Source organism: Pseudopodoces humilis, chromosome 2 (assembly GCF_049639895.1).
Source record: "Pseudopodoces humilis isolate 2021_Gansu_Grassland_sample_001 chromosome 2, ASM4963989v1, whole genome shotgun sequence".
Taxonomy (NCBI): Eukaryota; Metazoa; Chordata; class Aves; order Passeriformes; family Paridae; genus Pseudopodoces; species Pseudopodoces humilis.
This window is the reverse complement of record NC_142201.1, coordinates 4476793-4497418: the sequence shown is the minus strand read 5'-3', so window position 1 is coordinate 4497418 and position 20626 is coordinate 4476793. Positions and strand designations below refer to the sequence as shown.

At 44.1% G+C, this 20626-nt stretch overlaps 2 protein-coding genes across 3 annotated transcripts in view; one reads left to right on the top strand and one right to left on the bottom strand.

The window, feature by feature from the left end:
• Positions 1-2444: 2444 nt before the first annotated feature.
• Positions 2445-5933, top strand: LOC102106878 (trefoil factor 1). The gene is made up of 4 exons (XM_005526613.2): positions 2445-2541; positions 3453-3599; positions 4934-5083; positions 5702-5933. The coding sequence occupies exons 1-4, from the start codon at positions 2460-2462 to the stop codon at positions 5707-5709; spliced, it is 387 nt and encodes a 128-aa protein (XP_005526670.1). The 5' UTR covers positions 2445-2459; the 3' UTR covers positions 5710-5933.
• Positions 5934-12343: 6410 nt separating this feature from the next.
• Positions 12344-20626, bottom strand: part of ABCG1 (ATP binding cassette subfamily G member 1) — a 53233-nt gene continuing 44950 nt past the window's right edge. For both annotated transcript variants that reach the window (XM_005526540.3, XM_088051431.1), the window contains exon 15: positions 12344-19227. In XM_005526540.3, the coding sequence (XP_005526597.1) occupies positions 18999-19227 (229 nt within the window). In that variant the 3' untranslated portion in view covers positions 12344-18998. The remainder of the gene's footprint in view (positions 19228-20626) is intronic.

Sequence of the window (20626 nt, the reverse complement as noted above, 5' to 3'; positions counted from 1 at the left end):
TAAAAAACCTTTTCCTAATATCCAACCTATATTTCCCTTGGTGAAACTTAACGCTGTCCTCGCTGGAAAGGAAATGAGAGCACCACAGGGCAGCTAGAAGGGACCAGGGGAGGGTGGGGAGGGAGAACACAGAGCCTGGAGAGGACACGGAGCCCTCCAAGCCCCTTCTGGCCCTTTCAGAGCCTGAGATCCTTTATAGAGTTACCTAAAAGTTTAGGTAGGTGCCGGCTTCACAGAAGGAAACACATTTACAGGGAAACCCCAGATAATTTTCAAGGCTTTGCTATATAAACATATTAAAGATCTTTAAGTAATCCCCTGGCAGAAAGCAAGCAGCCCATTTCTTGCGCTGTGTTTGCTTTGAGATGCCAATCAAACGCTCTTTCCGCAGCGAGAGCTGGGGGCTAGATTTGCCTTTGTGCCCGCAGCTGGGATCGGGCCCAAGAGGTGACAGCCAGCAGATAAGAGCTTAATTAATGTCCAGAAAGGAGCAGGAGCAACAAACGTTATCTGCAGTTTCAGCTGACTCACGCGATGGGCTGATAATCCACGGAGGGCCAAAAGCAGCGCGGTCCCCTCGGGATCACCACGGGCAGCGCTTCAGCCAACCTCACTGCCCATCTCCCAGGTCCCTGGAAAAACTGCCCAGGACTTCTCTGGACAGGCACCATGGATGGAAATGGATGGAAAACTGGATTTTAAAGTCTTGAGTCCGATGTTTTCTCTAAAAGTGTGATAGGAGCTGCTGGGTGAGGGAGAACAGCCCTCTCATGCCTGCAGCCTGGTGTCTTGTGTTTTGTCTACACAAAATATCTAATTTATGAATTGTGGCTCTCAGTGAGAAATGCCACCCTTATTATAAGTGGGAATGGATATAAATAGAGTCCACAAGGTATTGAATAACCTTTAGGAAAAAGAACCCTATTTTTTTTTTCCCTTGTAGAACAAAATTCCTCCCACTTTGTTGGAAATACTTTTCAACAAATTAACTTCCTCCAAAACACAACCGTGGAAGCTGAAAGTTCTCACTTTGAGCTTTGTAATGGAAAGATGCACCAAAAAAAAATTAATATATACTATTCAAAAGCAAGAAGACACAGGTCTCTGAAAGATAAAAAAGTGCATTGAATCTCTTTATTTTGATGATGAACATGAAGGGTTACCTGGTGGTTTTCCCATAGGAAAAGTGATGCTGCAGAGCACCCAAGGGGCTGCAGCCTGTCCTACCTGCTCTCCAGGTGCCTTCTGTGGGGAGCGTGCAGAGATGGTTCCACCATCCCACTGCTTCTTCTCCCTCCCTGGCATTGCTCTGATTGTCTTTAAGAGTTGACAATTAGCGAGAAGTTAAGAAACATTTCAATAAATGGTAGAAAATGGTCCAAAAGGAAGATTAAAGCTTTCAGCAGTCCAAGTCTCAAGGCTTGTTGTCCCAAAACAATCCAAAGGCTGCCTAGGAGACCACCTTTGAAACCAGCAGAAAAGCAGTCAGGAAGTTATGAGGTCAAACATGGTGTTTCAGAAGTTTGTTTTTGGCAAAACACATGCAGGTGGTGTTGGATGTGTTGGGAAGTGCTGCTCTGTTTTGGGGATCAGGCAGAGGGATGGGGACAGCCCCTGTCGTGGCACCCCTGGAACAGGACCTTGCACAGGGCAGCAACTCCCAGATAAAACTGGGACACTCTGGAGTGATGCCTGGATGAGCACAGCACCTGTGGGGCAGGCTGAGATCATCCAGAAACTCTCATTTCTTCTCTTGTGTCTCTGTGCTGTTGGACCACTTGGGCTTTTGGGGTTTGTTTTTATCCCTGATCTTGCCTTCTTTTCCTAAATCCCCTTGTGTGGAAACCAACAGTTGCCTCATGTGCTCAGTGTTTCTCAGTCACACCTTCCATTTTCTGTGTTTATGTATTTTTTCAGGTGCACAGTGGTCTCCTGAAGCTTGGAGGTCTCACAGCTCCAGCCCTGCTCCCTTACCTGTTTCAGAGTAAGCATAACCAAAACCTTAAGGCCAGGGAAAAATTGAGGCAGAAAAGAGACACTGGGTAGAAAAGGTATGTACATATTTTTCAGTAGTGACTGGAAAATAAAACTTCCCAGAGGTCTAAAATAGTCCAAAGGCAATGAAATCACAGCACAATAAAATCTGGCACTCAGAGCCAGAGCCTCTGGCATCCAAGGCACCCAGCAGCATCCATTTGATAGATTATAGGATCACGTAATAGATATATATCTATAGGTACGTAATAGATATGTGATCAATAACTCTCAGGAGCCCAGAAATTTATCTCTGGGATATCACAATATGCACGGCAACACTTCCTAACCAAACAAAAGAAAACCCAACCTTCTGGGTGAAGCTTCAGATGGAACAATGTTATCAGACCTCGCTGGGCAAACATGAGGAGCGCATAAAACCCGCGGCCTCCAGGGAGAGCAGCACCTCTCCTCTTGCAAGAGCCATGGATCTCAAGGTGCTCTGTGCACTCTCTGTCACCCTCATCGTAGCCCTCAGCACCCTGGCAGAGGGAATTGCGCCTCCAAGTAAGTACATCCATGTACTGTTGCCTTCCAGGTACGTGTGGGACCCTCATCCCACTGGCTGCAGCCAGAACCTGCCAGCTTTAACAGGCCAGGCTCCAAGTGGAGCCTACTTTTTAATTTTTATCAAAGAGAAAAATAGCAAAACGTGAAAGACTGCAGCTGAACTCTTGTGTTGTTGGAATAACCAAGAACCCGCTGTAAAGGCAGAGGAGGTCACTCGAACAGGACCAGGGCTGGAAGAGGAGCCAGCTTTGTCTAAATTTTCTTCTGACATTTGGTTTATGCTGCTTTGCCAAGTGAATACAGTTTTAAAGGAGCCTATCTGCCTCCTCATTAAAAGGCAAGTCATTTAGACAGCTCCAGAAGTGGAAAGCGAGTAACTCAATGACAGCTGGAGGACAGCTCCAGAATTTCATGGTTGTGGCTGACTGTGCAAATGACTTAAATGTTAAAAGCATAGCTGCAGCTATTTGCACATCATCCTTTATAATCACCTGTCAGGAATGCAAAGATTTTGTATCTTGTTTTGTATATGTTTGAATATCCACTGGACCCTTAAGTCTTTTCCTCTTCACATGAGATGGACAAAGCAGCAAACATTTAATAGTGTAATATTTGAAGTTCTTGGGATTTCCCATTTGGTGTGGTCGATTTGAAGCCCACAAATCCCACTGGGCTGGGCTGGCTTGGCTGCAAATGAGACCACAGACTCTCAGAGTTTGATGTACAGCCAAGACCAAAATTGGTAGTGGTTTAAAGGCAACTTTTAAACCACCCAGGCTGTGGTCTTAGCGGGGAACTGAAAAGATGGAAAGCATCTAGGGAAAGAGCATTGTTCCCAGTGAGCATTTGGTAAACACCCCTCCATAACAAGTGTGCAAACTGTAACTTGCTCCTTCTGTCCTGAACAGCAAAATGCCAGTGTAAAGTGGTTCCCAGGGAGAGGACAAACTGTGGCTACCCAGGGATCTCAGCAGCAGAATGCAGGAAAATTGGGTGCTGCTTCAACGCTTCAGTCCCCAGCGTCCCCTGGTGCTACAATCCTAAACCAAAGAAAGGTAATATCTTTGCCAGAAACACTGATGTACCTCGTGTTTAATTATCCAGAAATGTGTGCAGCCAGGGAGCAGTTCTGCTTTTCTCCTTAGCCCAGAAAAATGGGCACAAATCTCTGTTAGGAGACCAGCGGCAGTAAAACGCAAAATCAAGCCTTGCTTACCCATCAGACTTCTGCTTCATCCTCTTCACACAATGTATTTCCTCTTCCTTCAGGCTTCTAGTTATCAAACAACCTGTGCTGATTACTTAGAGACATTTCTGTGTCATTTGTGTTCTTGTCCATGGGCAGAGCAAGGGATGCTCAGCACTTATTTAAGTGGGTTTGCTTGTTTGACATCTGTCAGCATCCTGCTTCTATTTTTTACTATTGCTTTCTCAGAGAGGATAACAGCTGCTCTCCCAGTCTTTCAAGGATTAACTGTATATTTTACATAACTGTGTTAAGTAATGGAGTGTAATTAGCTGCATTAATTAACTCAATGTAAGCTACATTTGCTGGGCTGACATTTGCTGAAGTTCTCCTTCTTAGGAGAACTTCAGGGCAGTCTCAGCAGTTGCACAGGTGACATGAAAGGAAATGAGGGGTGCAAAGCCAATGTTACCCAACAGAAGAACCTGTAATAAATTGAGAATAGTCAACAGGGATCAGAAGTACAGTAGGAAAAAATAGTTTTGCTTTTGAGCACTGCTTGCAATTCTTGTAAACCTTGAAAAATGAGCAGCAGCAATTTAGGGTGCCATTTTCATAGAATTGCTTTTCTGAGCAGAACTGCTCTATGAGAGGAAAACTGAAGTATTCAAGCTGGGTCCTATAATCTCTTTACTTGGCATTTTAGTTTTAAGTGCCTGGAAGAGCTGTGATTTCCTCCTGAAAGACTTATTTCCCTTCTGTAACTTAAGCTGGCATGCAGAGAGGGCTGGGTCACCCTCTCCCTGTGGTAGCCAGGCTGCTCTGGGGTTAGCTTGGGGTCAGGTCATGGTCTGAGGGCAGGGTATGTGTAACCACTACAGGAGACACAGGACTTTTCACCCCATTGCTGGATTTAGGAAAGGTAAAGATGGGCTGCTGCCAGACACTTCCAGGGGTGAATTTTGCCTCCTCTTGTCCCTGGGGCGCAGCAGTAATTCATCACCCTTTGGAATTTAGTTTTGCCTGGGAGGCTGGGTGAGGATTTGGGCAAATCTGCTGGCAGAAATTGGTTCAGAGAAGGTCATCGTGGCCATCACATCAGCCCAGTGACCTCACCTTTGATTTGTGAATTACATCAGCAGGCAGAGGGAACGCGAAGTAACACGTTGTCCTTCCTTCTCTCATTATTTTTGCTCCACACAGTGAGGAAAGTGTGTCCCAACGATCCCTACACCAGGATAAACTGTGGCCACCCTGGCATCAAGCCCAGGGAATGCACGAGGAAGGGCTGCTGCTTCAGGGCACACCCCGCTGGTGTCCCCTGGTGCTTCTACCACCGCGTCGTGGAGGAAGGTAATGTCCCACAGGAGATGTTCCCTGTGTCCCTCCGAGTGCTTCACTGCTCCTGGCAGTGTCCCAGGCTTGGTGAGCTGTGCCAGCCAGAGGGTGGGAGCAAATAAGGGTGGCTAAACCCTAAAAAATCAACTTCTTGTACAGAGAGTGGGGTGTTGCTGATGCATCTGAGCCTGGGATATGTGAGCAGTGTGCCAGTCTGGGCTCAGGTGTGAGCTCAAGACCCCAGCTAGTCCCAGAGTAGAGGTGCAGCCACCCAGCTCACATCCACCTTATCAGCATGAGAGATAAAAGGCTTTGCTTTGAAAATGTGGAATGAAACTTACAGAAATTTCTGATCCCCAGCCAACTTTGTTTTAGTTAGGATTGACCTTTCAGCATATTTAATAACCAATAGCCTCAGCCACACTGTGTTCTGCACTACATACAATTCACCATAATTCGGTTTTACTGATCTGGATCATAACTGGGAAACACATCTACATATGGGGGTTGCTCAAGATGGCTAAAAAATTGCATTTTGGGTGTCCTACATTGAGGCAAAACACTTCCTAGCATCTTGTGTGATTTATGGAGAAAACATGTCTCTTAATCTGCTTCTCCTCTTTACCTCCCCAGCTTGTTAAAAGGAGAAACTTCCATCGAGAACTTTGCAATCTTTGGATCTACTCCAACAGAATGACAGACAGAGGTCCCAACTCAGACTTTATATTTTGCAACAGCCATGATTTCTAGGCTGCTTTTTTATCTGGGATTGACTCCTTTCTGATGAAAAGTTACTGGTAGCTTTTATTCTCTCAGTAGGCTAGCACCACACAGTTTTCACTGTAATAAAAGAAGTACGACACAACTTGTGAGGGCTTTTCTTTTTCTTTTTTTGCTGTCTTTATTTTAAAGCTGTGCATTTCTCCGTTTCCCAGGAAATTTGGCATGTCAGCAACCTGCTGATGAGGGAGCAGGCACCAGTGCTTCCAAAAGGAGCACGGCACTCAGCTTTTTGTGTTAGTTACACTTCACACTTGCAAGTGACTGCTTTGAATTTGTTAGCTGGCATCACACGGGCCACCTATCCTTCTGAATGCTGGAAATATTCAGAGTTTGCCTTTATATAGATTTAGCTGTGGGTTTGAGCTTCTTTTCCCCCCCTTGAAGGGAAGGTACCTTTGATAGTTGACCACGGAGCTGGTCTGACTCAAACACCTCCTGCTCTCTGCACCTCCCTGGCTCTGGTGCTCACCACAAGCAGGTCCCATGGGTCATGCTCAGGAAATGTCTCTGTGACACTAAAAGCAACACACAGGCTCTCCCAATCCTGGCCTAAACCTGAAATGGAGCTGCTGTGTCTCGCCGGACACAGGAGAAGCTCCTGGAGTTGTGTGGTTGCCTTCGCCTGGGAGTCTTTAATGCTCAGCACAGCAGCTCGAAGCTTCCCTGCTTCAGCTGAGTGAGAGCTCAGTGAAGAGCCCAGTAAAGAGCCTCTAAGAGCTGTGTTGGGAATAAAATGGGGACCCTGAGGCTCCAGCAGCAAGAAACTGTGCTCAGGGCTCAGCAGGGGAGAACAGGAGTTGTACAGGGCTGTGCTGCAAGGAGAGAGAAAAAGATGGAGACACAGAAACATAGAATGGTTTATTTGAAAGGACTTTAAAAAAAACCCCCCGCAGCAAGCAAGGACATCTTCAACTCAATCACGTTGCTCCTAGCCCCAGCCAATCTGTCCTTGAACTTTTCCAGGGATTTTTCACTTCTCTGAGCAACCTGTTGCAGCCTTTCACCACCCCCACTGTGAAAATCTTCCTCCTTAACATGCCTCCTTGGAGGTTTGACCTATCCCTTTACACTTTAGTGATGAATAAGTTTACCCAGGCAGGTAAAAAATTAGTCATTCATAAACCACTTCCAACAGACTCAGAAATCTGATTTGAATATGGCAGGATACCAGTTGTAACATGAGCAATAAACTGAGCAGTGTACTGAAGGTCTTTGGAGGTGTTTCAAAAAGCTACAGAAAGTGCTGGGTTGGGAGGGATCCACAAAAATTGAGACCAACTCCTGGCCCTGCACAGCCCCAAGAATCCCTGTGTCTGAGAGTGTTGTTCAAACACCCCCTGAGCTCTGTCAGGCTGGTGCTGTGACCACAGCCCTGGGGAGCCTGTTCAGTGCCCAGCCACCCTCTGGGGAAAGAACCTTTTCCTGATATCCAACCTAAACCTCTCCTGACACAGCTTCAGGCCATTCTCTGGGGTCTTGTCACTGTCACCACAGAGCAGAGATCAGTGCCTGCCCCTCCTCTTCTCCCCATGAGGAAGGTCAGTGAGGTCTCCCCTCAGCCTCCCCTTCTACAGCCTGAACAGACCAAGTGCCCTCAGCACCATCCCTGGCCGTGATGTCACCTGCAAAAACCACGAGCTGCTGGGCTGAGGCAAAGCATTCCCAAGAGCTAAGCCACCACTGGGTCATGCAGCTGCTCCAGACATTTGGGCTTATAAATCAGAGTCAGTTGCTCACAGCACTAATAATTATTACCTGGGGATATGCTGTCATCACCAAGTCCGAAGGGACGATGTCTATTCTGGGAATTTACCCAGGAAAGCGCTTGAGGTCTCTCTAGGTAGACTGCTATCAACACCCACACAAATGAACCTTAAAAAACTCCCTAGAATTCTAAAAACTAACATTTTTGTTGAGAAAATAAAGCTGGCAGAAACAGAGTGAAAGCCGCAGCCGCTGAAGATTTGAAGACGACAGGCAGAGCCAAGGCAGAGCAAAGTGAGATACCAAAAGAGGAGTGCCCACCAAAGTGTGCAGGACCTGCAGAGATGTGGCTACAAAAGGAGGGACCTTCCTCTCCTCCCCTTCAGGATCACTCTGAGGGCTCCCCTCACCCGAGTCAGTGTCCATAGGACTCATTTCCAGCCTCAGAGAGAAAAAGCCTTCAGTGAAGACTCACCCTTTGTATCTGCAGCTCTGCACACCGACATCGCCATGCAGCGGGTGCTAAATAGGTAAACAAAGTTCTGAATAATTTTCTGGAGGGGAAAAAAAATTAGGTCAACTTTGTGATTTTAGTCAGCAAAGGTGGTACAGGAACCCACTTGTGTCAGTTTGTGACACAAAGGCTTTGTGCTGATGGAGCCATTACGCAGTGAGTGACGTTTAAAACCCCAAATACCCAATAGTCCTAAACTGCAGCCATGGCAGCTGAGTGCCACCAAAGCTCCAGCTTCTAATAAAGGCTGAATAGAACATGTTTGACATTGCAGACTGATTGCAATGGTGCCTCAGTGAGTGAAGATGTTCTACTGGCTTTTAAAGCAATTGTCGTCAAGGGAAAGGTGTTGGAAATTGTTCATTTTGAAGTAATCAGGAGAGCTGTGTTTGGCTGACAGGAGAGAAAACTAGGACAGACAAGGAGCTCTGAGCAGATGGGTGCTAGCAACAAAGAACAAACCTGTAGCCACGTGAACAAGGGATTTAATCTCAAATACCTCCAAAAAAAGTGGTTTTTTTTAATGTGCCACTTCCTTCAGGTGCCATTCCCGAATGACTCCGGGTAGGGTATGGATCCTGCTACAGTGTCACACACCTCCTCAGGCAAAGCTCGTGCTCAAAAGAAAGATTTCAGACAAGGTGCTAAACTGAAGTGAAAAAGAATATGGAAACTGAAATCTTCCTCTGTTGAGAGCAGCCAAATCACACGGTGCTGCCACAGGTCTCTGTGTGAGTTACTGCCTTTAGTAAAGCTTGAAAACTCGACCATGATGCCATTAAACAGCTTGGAGAGCAGAAAATAAAACACAAGAACCAACCCTTGCTCCCTGTGTTAAACCCAGCATCTCCAGACCCAGATTCAGTTTCCAAGAGGTTGCCCTCACTGCCAGACTGAGCCCAAAAAGGAAAATTCACTGCTCTGGGGTGATGGCTGCTAAAGCTTCCTTAGGAGCAAAGTTCAGGTGAGAACTTCAGAAGCTCTCAGGGGAGTTTTCTAAGCAGCTCTCTGCCAGAAACAATAACTCTCTTTGGGCAGAAGAGTCCATTATTACTCTGCAGGCTTTTTCCCCTGATCTGATCCTTCTCCTGAAATGTTTGAAAGCTGCCAGTGTTGGTATATGAACATCAGGATGGTCCCTGTCCCAGCACACTTCACCAGGCACACAATGGGACTACAAATGTGTCCTCAGTACTAGGAAAAACCAGCCAGACAAACAGACTTTACTGTAGAATATTTGTGCTGCAACACAGAATGCATCCTAAAACCAGCTGGGTAGCACTCAGGTGCTGTAGAAAAGGATGCTTCTTTTTCCAGTGTTTGGAAACAGGCTGCTCCTTCCCCTGCCAGGTAAATTTTCCATTTTTCACATTATAAAATTTTGTTTCATACAATTTCCATGTACCAGAGGTGGGCAGGGTAAGAAAACAAAGTACTTTCCTGCTGGAGACCAGTGTTTCTATTCCACCTAGCTATGATAACTTCTTGTGCTTTGTCATCTCCCTTTGCACACCCACGGGGGCAGCCAGAAATCTCCCTTGGAGAAGCCACCAGACAAAGACAGGCCCTTGTTGGGTCCTGTTCCCACCTGTCTCTGAGTTAGGTCTCTCCACATGTGCTTCTGTCTCAGACCATAACAGGAGGTTGTTTTGGTAAACAGCAGTCTTGAGGGATTCAGTACTAGAACACCACAACTGAAATGATAATCTGGAATTCTTGAAGTAAAATATTTCCCTGCAGCTGAGCCAAATAATCTTAATTGCTGAACTTGTTGCAGAAATTCTAGGAAATTCCCAGGGATCTAACTTGCCACCAGTGTGGACTGACACTCCAGTTTATAGTGTTTTCAGAAAGCTTCATGAGAAGTAAATTTGGTAGGTAAAATCCAGCTCCTTCCTGCCACAGAATGAGATTTTCTCTGCTTCTTACCCTTTTTGAGACTTGGCATTATGCCCCATCCAAGGGATGCTTCACCAAGACACAGAATTTGAGTTTCAATGAAGAGAAGGAGCAAAATGAAAAGGTTTACTGTCGCTTCTGTTTTTCTTTAAGTACTTTGGGGTTACTGTCTGATTCTTACACAGGAGAAGGACAAAAAGCACCTGTAAGACTCTTGATGAAGCCACAGAATCTACTTCATATTTGATTATACTGGTGCCAGGGATAAAAAAAAAGGTCCTAGGAACCTAGGTGAAGCTTTATTCTGCCTGTCCAGCAGAGCAAAACAGGCAGTGGGACAAGAGAATAACTCTGCTAGAAAGAACTGGGGGAAACAATGCGACTCTGAGGGGTGTTTTTGCTGTCAAAGGCTGAAAATGGATCAGCTTCGTGTTTTGATAATGTTTTCTGTCTGTGTAAGAGAGAGCATTTTTTCTCAGCCTTCCCATATGTGTGCAGGCACAGGCTTGGAACAGGAATGTCAGGAATCCAGAAAAGCCATCACACAGAATTAACAGTGCATAATAAAATTCACAGATCTTGAAACAATCTTCAGGCACAGGGAGGAAAAAAACACAGAACCAAACGAGGCTATGAAATTTAAAATGCACTAAACAATAGAAACCAATGCAATTAGTGTCAGTTTGACTAATCCAGCCCTTGACAGCTTTTCTGCCCCTAAATGAAGCTGGCAACACTTCCCACCAAGCCCTTCATGAAGGCTGTCCCATGGGGAGATGTCAGTGATGCTGGAAGCACAGCACCTGCTCACCGCTCACCTGGGCAGATCCCTGCACCCTCCCATGCTCAACGAGCCCATCTCTTACCCCACCCACCTCCTTGGCTTCCCATGCCTTTCAACATGCATTCCTAAGCAGGTTTTAAATGGATAGCTGCTGGAAAATAAAGTTTTCTTTGTTTTCAAACGTTCTTTATTTTATGAATCCATTTGGCGCGCATGGTGGATGGGAATTGAATGTGAGGTATATTAATTTTTGCAGGGTTGCTAATGAGAAGTTTATGGTTGGGTTATTTAATAAGCATTAACTGCCGTATAAAATGCTTGAAGTAATTTATGTTGCCACTCAGGCTATGAAGGACTCCCATTCCTCCTCCTCCCCTCCTGATCTATGGACAACAATTGGCACAGGGAGACATTTAGTTTTTGGGAACATAATTCCTTCAATCAAGTATTATTTCCAGGGCTATAAAACATAACATAAATGTATGATCTCTGTCATCGTGAGAAAACTGTCTTGAAAATGTAATCCAGTTGCATCCTTAGGGCAATCCATGCTTTAAGCATCACTGCTCAGGTTATTTATGAGTGGGTACTTGTAAAAGTTAGGCCAGTTCTCTTTGAACTGTGTGAGTGAGGCAGGTAATTTGGTTGCTGTGGTGGTCTGGACGGGTGGCACAAAGACAGTGATGTTGTCTAGGCTTGGCCTTAAGTCAAACACCATGAAACAGCCTTAAAAACTGCATGAAAAACCACCCAGGGGAAGTGAATATTTGCCAAAGCACAGCACACCAACACTGAACCCTCCTCCTGGCACTGCCAGGTCAGGATTTCTGCCCAAGGGTTTCCCTGCCAGCCCAGTAGGAAGCAGCAGGAGCAGTAAGCATGTCACTTCTTGGCCAGTGTGCATCTTCAGGAGGAACACAGGAAATGAAAATGCTGACTTTCTAAACCAGCTGAAGGCTTTCCAGAAATGCCCAGAGGGCTGCAGAACATCCCACAGGTGCTGCAGCAGAATGAGGGAGAGCGGTTTTTGTTAAAATGGGAAGTGGACAGGTGGGACTGGAAGGATAAAACAGAGTTTTTCTTCAGCTGGGGAGAAGGGAGGAAGAAACCCACCCACTGCAGAGTGCCAAGCAGAAGGCAAACAGGGAATGATCCTTTCCTGCTTCTTGTAATGAAACAGCGCAGGGAACATCTGCCACTTGCAGGCAGCAAGGGCAAGATGAACAGAAGATTTAGTCCTTGAAGGAAAAATCCACCAAAATTGCATGAAAATACGAAAGTAATTAATTTCACTGGTTCAAGAAGTCCTTCAGTTGTAGGATTTCTCAGAGAAGCACCCTCTGATGCTTGCCCTGTTTGGGTTGGAAGGGACCTCCAACATTGTCTAGTGTGACCACCGTTCATGCTTTTAAGGATTTTTAGTGGATATTTCTGTAACCCTCCTATACTGGGAGTTACCTGAAACCACCCCAATTGCAAAGAGGCAATTCCATGTCCCTGCTGGCTGCCAGGATCAAGGAGCAGGCAGTGAAAATGTATCACCACCAACACTTCTTCCCCTTCCCTCAGAGTGAACACAGGACCAAAGGCATCTGTCTGAAAATAATAACACTTTATTTGATTTTGTGTGTGTGTGTGTTATGTTATCATAAATGTTCTTTAGTCTCAGAAAACAAAGCCCTAAGTCTGGAAAATAATGCACATACAAATCTCTTCTTACAGGTATTAAGTATACAGAAATATACAAAGATTTCTCTATTACTGTAATATATCATCAGAATGCCCCACATCCCACATTTTTACTCAGGTTCACTGTACCGGGAAGCGTAAACTACAAAGGTAACAAGCAACCTGAAAAAGACATGGTTTGTATAATATAATTACATTATATGTATATATATATATCTACAACAGTGCAAATATATCACAGCGTGCAGGCAGCAGTAGTCTCTAGAGAAGCAGAATAAAATTGATTCACAGTAATGCAAATGCATTACAGAAACAAGAGACAACAATGACATATTAGATATTCAGAATATGCACACTTTAGCACGCTGATTTAAAATCATACCTTGCATTGACTCTTGCTTTGAAAAACAAAAGAACCGAATGTTAAATAATTCAGTAACAGGTTCAAGGGCAGAATCTCACAATAAGGTCAACTGACTCAGATAAGGTATTTGATAAATCTTTACTGACACAGGTAAAGGCTTGGCTCCACTGCAGGACTTGTTATCTTCTTCTTTTAAAATTTATCAGTGTAATTGCTTCAAATTTAATTTTCTTTTGCCATGATATAAGAGAATTTTTCCCTTTTTTAATTTTAAATTGATCGACAATTCACATTTGTAAAGGTTGGTACAATTATCATTGAGGCCAGGAAAGCTGGTTTCTGGGAGTAGCAGAAAGGAGTTTGTTTAATGATTACCCTAAATGGGCCACTAAATTAGCTACTGTGGGGTCAGAAAAAAAGACATCACAGATGCCACTGAAGTAGAAAACCCCGTCAACCTTTAGAAGTACAAGCTTCCATGTTGCCTTGCAATCTGCTTAAAAAGACATTTTTGAATTTCTTTTCTTTTTGAAAGAGTAAAGCACGCCCAGAGATCCAGCACATTGGGGTTTTGGTAGCTCAAAGAAGTCTCCAAGTCACCCACCCACCTTTAACCACCCTGCACTCTTCCCAAGCAGCTAGTTTTCACACCCCACATGGACAGCAGCCATGAATATCCAGAAAAAAGGGACACAAGTAATCGATAGGCATGAGCTGAGCTGCAGGGAAACCCCCAGATAAAAGAAAAAAAACCAAAAAAAAAGAACCAGCAAAAGCTGCAAAAGCTGGGTGTGTCTTGAAGGCACAACCAGTGCAGAGAGTGCAGGCTGAGCCATGGCCATGTTTGGTGACATGAGACACATCCTGACTAGTCACCTTTTATTTTACAGTGCTGGCAACAGGTCCCAACAGAAATCTAAATCTCTTAAAGAAAGGTTCTACAGCTGACAACTGCATGAAATTATCATCCGCCACAAGATTTCAAAATGACAAAAAGACTGAAGCTGAATCTTGTGCTCTACGGTACAATTACTCCTTCAGAAACTCTACTTGAAATATGTACAGAAACAGAAATAAAGCATTAAACAGAATTAAAACAAAACTTGCTATGTTTGCAGGCTCAACCTGAAACTTTTAGACACGTAATATGAAGAGTGATATGTGGGCTGATAAATTCACTCCGTGGGATACACCAACAACCCCTTTGTGTACTGTGGGAACAGGTATTTAAGAGGAGGGCGGCAGGAGTCAATCCCTGAAAATGCCACTGCCCCTGTTCACTAATGGCAGACCTCCTGATGAACTCCAGTGGTGTTCAGCACATAATTTCTGCACTCACCAGTGCTGTGTGGCACTGCAGTGATCAGCCTGTCACAAGTTGTCACAGAGGACATGACACCGTGTCATTTTCTGCCTACTTCTAGTTCCCAACAGCTTTTCACAGGAAAATCCACTCAGAAATTCCTGAGCAGCTGCACCCTGTGGGGCTGTTCTGGTAGGAAATAAAGGGTGGCATCCAATGAAGGATGGAGGCTCTCCTTACTGCTGTATTTACAGAAATATTTTTAATTGTCTTTTACAGCAGTAGCCACATTAAGTTCTAGCTGGGCTTTGGCCCTTCTAATTTCTCCTTGAATAACCTCACAACATTCTTGTAGTCCTACTGGGTTGCCTGCCCTGTCTTCCAAAGGCCATACACCCTGTTTTGTTCCCTGAACTCCAGCCAAAGCTCTCTGCTCTGCCAGGCCAATCATTCTCCCCCTGTGGCTCGTCCTTTGGCACGTGGGGATGGATGGCCTGCTCCTGCTGTGCCTTTAGGATTTCCTCCTTAAGGATCCCCAGCCTTCCTGGACTTCTCAGCCCTTCAGGGCTGCCTCCCAGAGGACTCTGCCAATCCAGCTCCCAAGCACAGTCTGCCCTCCAGAATCCGAGGTGGGGGTTCTGCTGCCACCCCTCCATCTCCCCAAGAACCAAAACCTCTCATTTCATGTTTGCTGTGCCCAGGAGGATCTCCCACCATCACATCACCCACCAGCCCTTCTCTGTTCACCAACAGCTCCAGTGGGGCATCACCGGTGCCTGGTTCCCTCACCAGCTGTGGCAGGAATTGCCTCCCACACACTCCAGGAACCTTCTGGACTGTTTCCTCTCTGCTGTGCTGTATCTCCAGCAGGAATCTGGCAAGTAAAAGTCTCCCACAGGAACACTGGGCATTGACCACAAGGCTTCCCATGGAACATTTCACCTGCCTCTTTATCCTGGTTGGGTGGTCTGTAACAGACTCCCACCAGGATATCTGCTTTGTTGGCCTTCCCCCCAATTCTCAGAGTCCCAAAATCCACCCAGCACTGTGTAAATAGGTCAGGTAGGATCTCTGTGAGGATCACTGGGGTGGCACAGGTCAGTATGCACCACACTTCCTTGCAGGAACGAGTGTTTAATAAAACATTCCTTTCTGCTGAGAACACAGAGTTTGACACAAAAGTGTGGACGGAGCTGTCAATCACCTGAGACATCCAGTTCTTGGACTCAGGTTCATTATCTCCCACTTACATAACCAGCTCTCCCTGTTACATGTGCACATATTCCTCTCTTTTAATGAAAATAGGTGCTTTGTGCTCTAAATTCTGAGAGCCCAAGAGGATTTCAGCACCAGTCTTCTTCCACTCCCTTTGACCTGTAACAATGGAATCTTCTCAATTTCTTAAGAGCAGAATCTGCTTTCCAAATCTTTTATTTAAGTGTAAATAATAATGCTTCAAGTTGTTTTTTAAAAACCTTCAGGGTTTTTCAGATTATATGCAAGTTTCCACAAAGAAAAACAACAAAAAATGTATGAAAGACCTAAAGTCTTAACTAATGCACCCAGTAACCAAAGCAATGTCTCAAAACAAGTCAAAATAGAACAAGGAGGCCAACAGGACACTGAAATCTTCCTGCAATCCCAACAAAAATCATACATTCAGTTTTCAAGTGACCTTTAGACACCTTTTGCCTCCTCCACAACTTTTAGCCAGGCTGTGACTGGTTCAAATGGTAATAGTGGCATTGACTTCAAAGAGTTTATGGCTCTTTATATATGGCTATAAAACTGAGGATTTTTAAATTGAGGGTTTGAAGAATCCTACTGGCCTTATTCTTCCAAATGAAGCCTCCAGAGCTTCACAAAGTGCTGCTCAACTCACCAGCACCTGCATGCTCAGCCCATTCACCTGGGAATGTGTTTTATACCAACCTGTTGGAATTTATCTCCAGGTAAAGACAAAAAAAAGCCAACCTGAGACTACGTTGAAAATCTTTGCAGTAGATGAAAACATAATTGGGATGGATTTAAAATGCTTCTGTCCCACAGCAGTGACAAAAGAGAGATCATTAGTTAATTTGTGAGCTAGGGAGGGAAAAAATTATTATCTCATCTATGTGTGTCACTGAGTTCCCAGAGAATTACTTCTTTACTGGGATACTACAGTCTGAAATCATTCCTTAGAATAGTAACTTCCAGCTAAATGCTGCCAGCAGAAGGCTGGAAAAAGCGAATCTAACAAAAAAAAGGAGTGACAAAAAATATTCCCAGAGCAGGAATTTTCTCAAGAACACCCATGGAGGGCCAGGTTTTTGGCTACCATAACACAATACAAAGTTACAGTACAGGAGGACATACTGGAGGCTACAAACATAAAATGAGACAGTCTAAAAAGAGAGGAACAGGCAGAGATAAGACATTATCCAAGGAATTCATACAGCTAAACTGGTCTGGATGGGAGAGAATGGCATCCTACAAGATACCAGTGTGGAAATGCCAGCAAAGTTACCTCATTTGGAACACTGCAAGGGATTGTCAGGGTGGTATTTGGTAAATGGTGTTGGTAAACACAAAACATAAACCCTGAAGCTGTTCAATGCCAGGGATGTCATACTCTTTGACCTCAGCTTGGACCAGAAGTCTGCAACCCAAGAGTAATTTTGGCAAATGTAGTCCTTGGTCTGCTTGCAAAAAAATGTTTGAACTGCCTTTAATACTCACAACCACTTTGAGAGTCTTGAAATAATCAAGGCATGTTTTGCTGAAGGGATTTCAGCTTGTGCCTTGTTTAAAACTGTTCACAGCTATGAGTATTATTTAGAATAGCTCAAACTCTTAATTTTTCAAATCTGACAGCCGTATAGGTTTATACCTGCTCATGATTATGCCTGGAAAAGCTGCAGAGCTGTTCAAAAGCTTTTTGAGAAAAAACAGCAACAAAAATTATGCAAAGAGGCTGTGCAAGGAATTTGGTTTTTCTTCTACAGTAAAGATTAATTTTGCTTTCACAGGTAAACCTAATATTCAGGGAAAGTTCAGCTAGCCTTCCTGAAATATGTGACTCGATTTAAACTTCCAGACAACAGGCTTAGTTCAGATGTCCTGAGTTTAACAGATCCATGCAGTCTGTGTCTGTATTAGTAAATCAAACAGAGCCTGGGCACAGGTCAGGAAAACTGAGAACCAATTTTCTTCCCTGCTGAAAGGCAGAGCTGCAGCCCAGCACAGCCAGAGCTTCTCCAGACAGTGTTTGCGTTGTGTAAAAGTCAGTCCAGGGGCCATTCCTATTAGCCCCAGCTGCCTGAGGACTGGCAGAGTTGGCCCTGGCACTATTTATTTCACTAGGACAGACACAGCCACGGAGTCTTGGAAAAGTTTGTGAATTTTTGAATCTGCTGGGGGCCGGAAGATGTGCCAGGTCTCTCTTACCTGCCCTGCTGCCATGAGCTGTTGGGCTCCTCGAGGGTTTGCTGACACTGAGCTGCCTCCAACCTGCCAGACTTCAGCATCCTGATGGGAATAATGCATTTACAGGAGGTGCAGGACTCACTCAGGGGTCTGGGACACCAAGATAAATTCACAGTCATGGCAGAAGGCTGTGCAATTTGCACCAAAGCTCTCCAAGTGTGAGTATGGTGGATTCTTTTGGGTTGAAAATGCAAATCCATGAAAATAAGTGACAAAATTAAGACCAGAATTCCCCCCTGCCAAATTTACAGAGGTGACATACCCAAAATAACAGTTTCATTGATGTTCAGTTCAACTGATTCTCATGTTGTTTATGTAGACTTAGGGATGAGAACAGAACTGCCTGGCATACCTAGACCTGCAGTGTTACAAGTCATTTGTGTATATTTTGGAGAGTCCTACACAGTGTGTTGCAGATATAAATGAACACCTCTGGATGAGGCAGTCACAGGCTCTTGCACTCCTTTAACAATCACTTTAGGGACAGATCCTGCTTTCAAAATTTAATTAAAAATGAGCCTTGGAGTGCTTTGATTTTTTTTTTTTTCAGTTGCAGGAGGTAGATCAATGAACACAGCTAGTATCCCAAAATATCACAAATACTAAGGATTTGAAGACACTGAAAAAGAATCTTTTTTTTAACCATTCAGTGACAGCTTGACCATGTCTAACTGCATGTGCTATCCAGTGCTGCTTCCAAATGGGACCACAGGTTTTTGCAGATTCAGAATCTGCCTTTTCTTCCTGTCATTACAGTTTTCAGATATGAGACCAGCTCGACAAGTAAAGCACCAGAATTCTAAATTCAGACAGAAACAAAAATAATTACTTGAATCACTTTAGGTTTCTTTTAAAAAAGTATCCGTATTAAAAAGATATCTTTACCTTATTAATACATTTACAGACTTTTAGCCAGAAGGGGTAATTCTGTGGAAAAGAATTGCAAAATAATACATAGAAAACTGCAAAGATGAAATTCAAAAAGATGAGAGAATCCTATTTTCTTTGCATTCCTCATTTTGCATCTCACTACCTTGTCAACTAGAGATGACATTACACTATTCTGGCCACCAGGACTGGTATCCCGGTGACCTTATTCCAAAATTGGTTTTCATAAGGAAAGCTCCTGCAGCCAGGTTTCTTGTACAAGTTACACTGCCTCAGTATTGATATTCTGTGGTGTAAAATTCCCTTCTAGTTCTTCTTCCTAGTTAAAGCTAGAAAGTGTAATGAAAACATGACCCAACCCAACTGGACTGATTGGCTTAACACTGTATGTCCACTATCCCATTGTGGCTCTCCATGGGCTCGGTCAGCATCTGGCTGGGCACTGGGGCCCAGCCTGCCACAGTGAGACAATGTCAAGTGCCCTCTATTGCATGTCTAAAGTTCTCCTACTGCATTGGCTTAGCTGCTTTTCCTTTACCTCTCCGCTCGGATTTTGTATCTGAGGACAAAATAGGCAATCAGGCGCAGAGAGAAGAAGAAAATCCCAAGAACAATGAAGTCCAGGTAAAGTTTGGCATTTTCTACATCCAGTTCTTTCAGGATGGCCTCTGATTTTTGAAAGTGGCAGGTGTCATCTTTGTCACAATGCAGATCTTCTCGGTCCAGTCCATAGATGGAGAGGATGACTCCTTCGAACCCATATCTGGAAAGAAGAAGGAGGGATTACAGGGACAATCCTGATGATCTGGTTAAAAGTGCAACACAATCCCTGTGAGAGCTCAGCTGAAACGCTGAGGGGTTCAATATTGCTCTGACACATCTGTCTTGGGGCACAGTTCTATCCCTGTTGCAATCAGACACATCACATGTCACGGGCATTTTACGTAAGAGGGAACAAGGGCAGGAGTTTTGCCTTTAACTGCTCCCAGTTAGTGCACAGTGCAATTTCTGCAAGAGAAAAATGTTAAATCAGAAAGCAGCATAATTTCAGCTCATATTCAGACATTCCCCATTTCACAGTGACATCATTATTTTGCCTTTTTTGTTTTTTTTGAACAAGCAACAGGGACACAATCATGGCTTGAAGTCAGAATTATGTTAAAACCAGCATCAACCTAGAAGGCCCCTTCTCCTTCTCTCTGTGCACTAATGGTTTCACTGATAATGCTCCCAGGATTTGCTTCTGCAAGGAGATAAACCATCATGGATCTCATGCATATGAAAGCTCCCTCTGGCTTCAGGAGGCCCCACACGAGCCAGGCAGTGGTTTAAGGGCTCCCTTTGAATTCTGAGTATTAATTCAGGGGGTGCAGTCTCATTGTCTTTGATAGGAATTTGTGTAGGACCTCACTTGGTGACAAAGAGGATTTTTTTTTTGCCTGGGATTTCTCAGGTAATAAGTGCAGCTTGGGCAGGGTGGGGAAATGGGGAATGGGAAATTCCCCTCTCTAATTTCAGCTATAAACATTTCAGTGTCTAATCTAAACTATCCCTCCAGAGGTTTCCTGGTGGGAATTGTCCCATCCTAAAATAGCTGTGTCAGACACAGACAACACATAAGGTGCCTATGGATCTTAAAGCAGCAGTTTAAATTAGAGGTGACACAAATCCTCTGTCTTTTGTGGCACTGCTACTGCAAAACTTAAACACAGGCCTGTATCCAACAAACCTATCTAGGATAAAGCAGTGAATTATACAACATTTTCTTCCAAAAGGAGGCGCTGGCATCAATTTCTCAGTTGGTGATGTACCTGTTATTTCATAAATCTACCACAGCAAAATCCAGGAAGATTTTCATGCTGCGCAGTCCCACTGAATTCAAAGGGTGTGGACTTGTGGCCAGTAACCTGTTCCTATTTATTTCACAACATATACAACTTAAAATGCAGAGAGATAATGTGGTTTGCATCACAGGCATGAGTATGTTTATGCCCTAGAAGAACATGCTGTGAACAGTCTCTTTGGCACAAAAAATAAAATAAAATAAAATAAAATAAAATAAAATAAAATAAAATAAAATAAAATAAAATAAAATAAAATAAAATAAAATAAAATAAAATAAAATAAAATAAAATAAAATAAAATAAAATAACCAAGCAAAG

What these genes read in the sequence shown, in the direction of transcription:
- LOC102106878 (XM_005526613.2), top strand. Translation starts at nt 2,460, where the DNA reads ATGGATCTCAAGGTGCTCTGTGCACTCTCTGTCACCCTCATCGTAGCC. An exon ending in AGAGGGAATTGCGCCTCCAA is followed by an intron (nt 2,542 to 3,452) that starts GTAAGTACATCC and finishes TGTCCTGAACAG; the next exon opens with CAAAATGCCAGTGTAAAGTG. An exon ending in CAATCCTAAACCAAAGAAAG is followed by an intron (nt 3,600 to 4,933) that starts GTAATATCTTTG and finishes TGCTCCACACAG; the next exon opens with TGAGGAAAGTGTGTCCCAAC.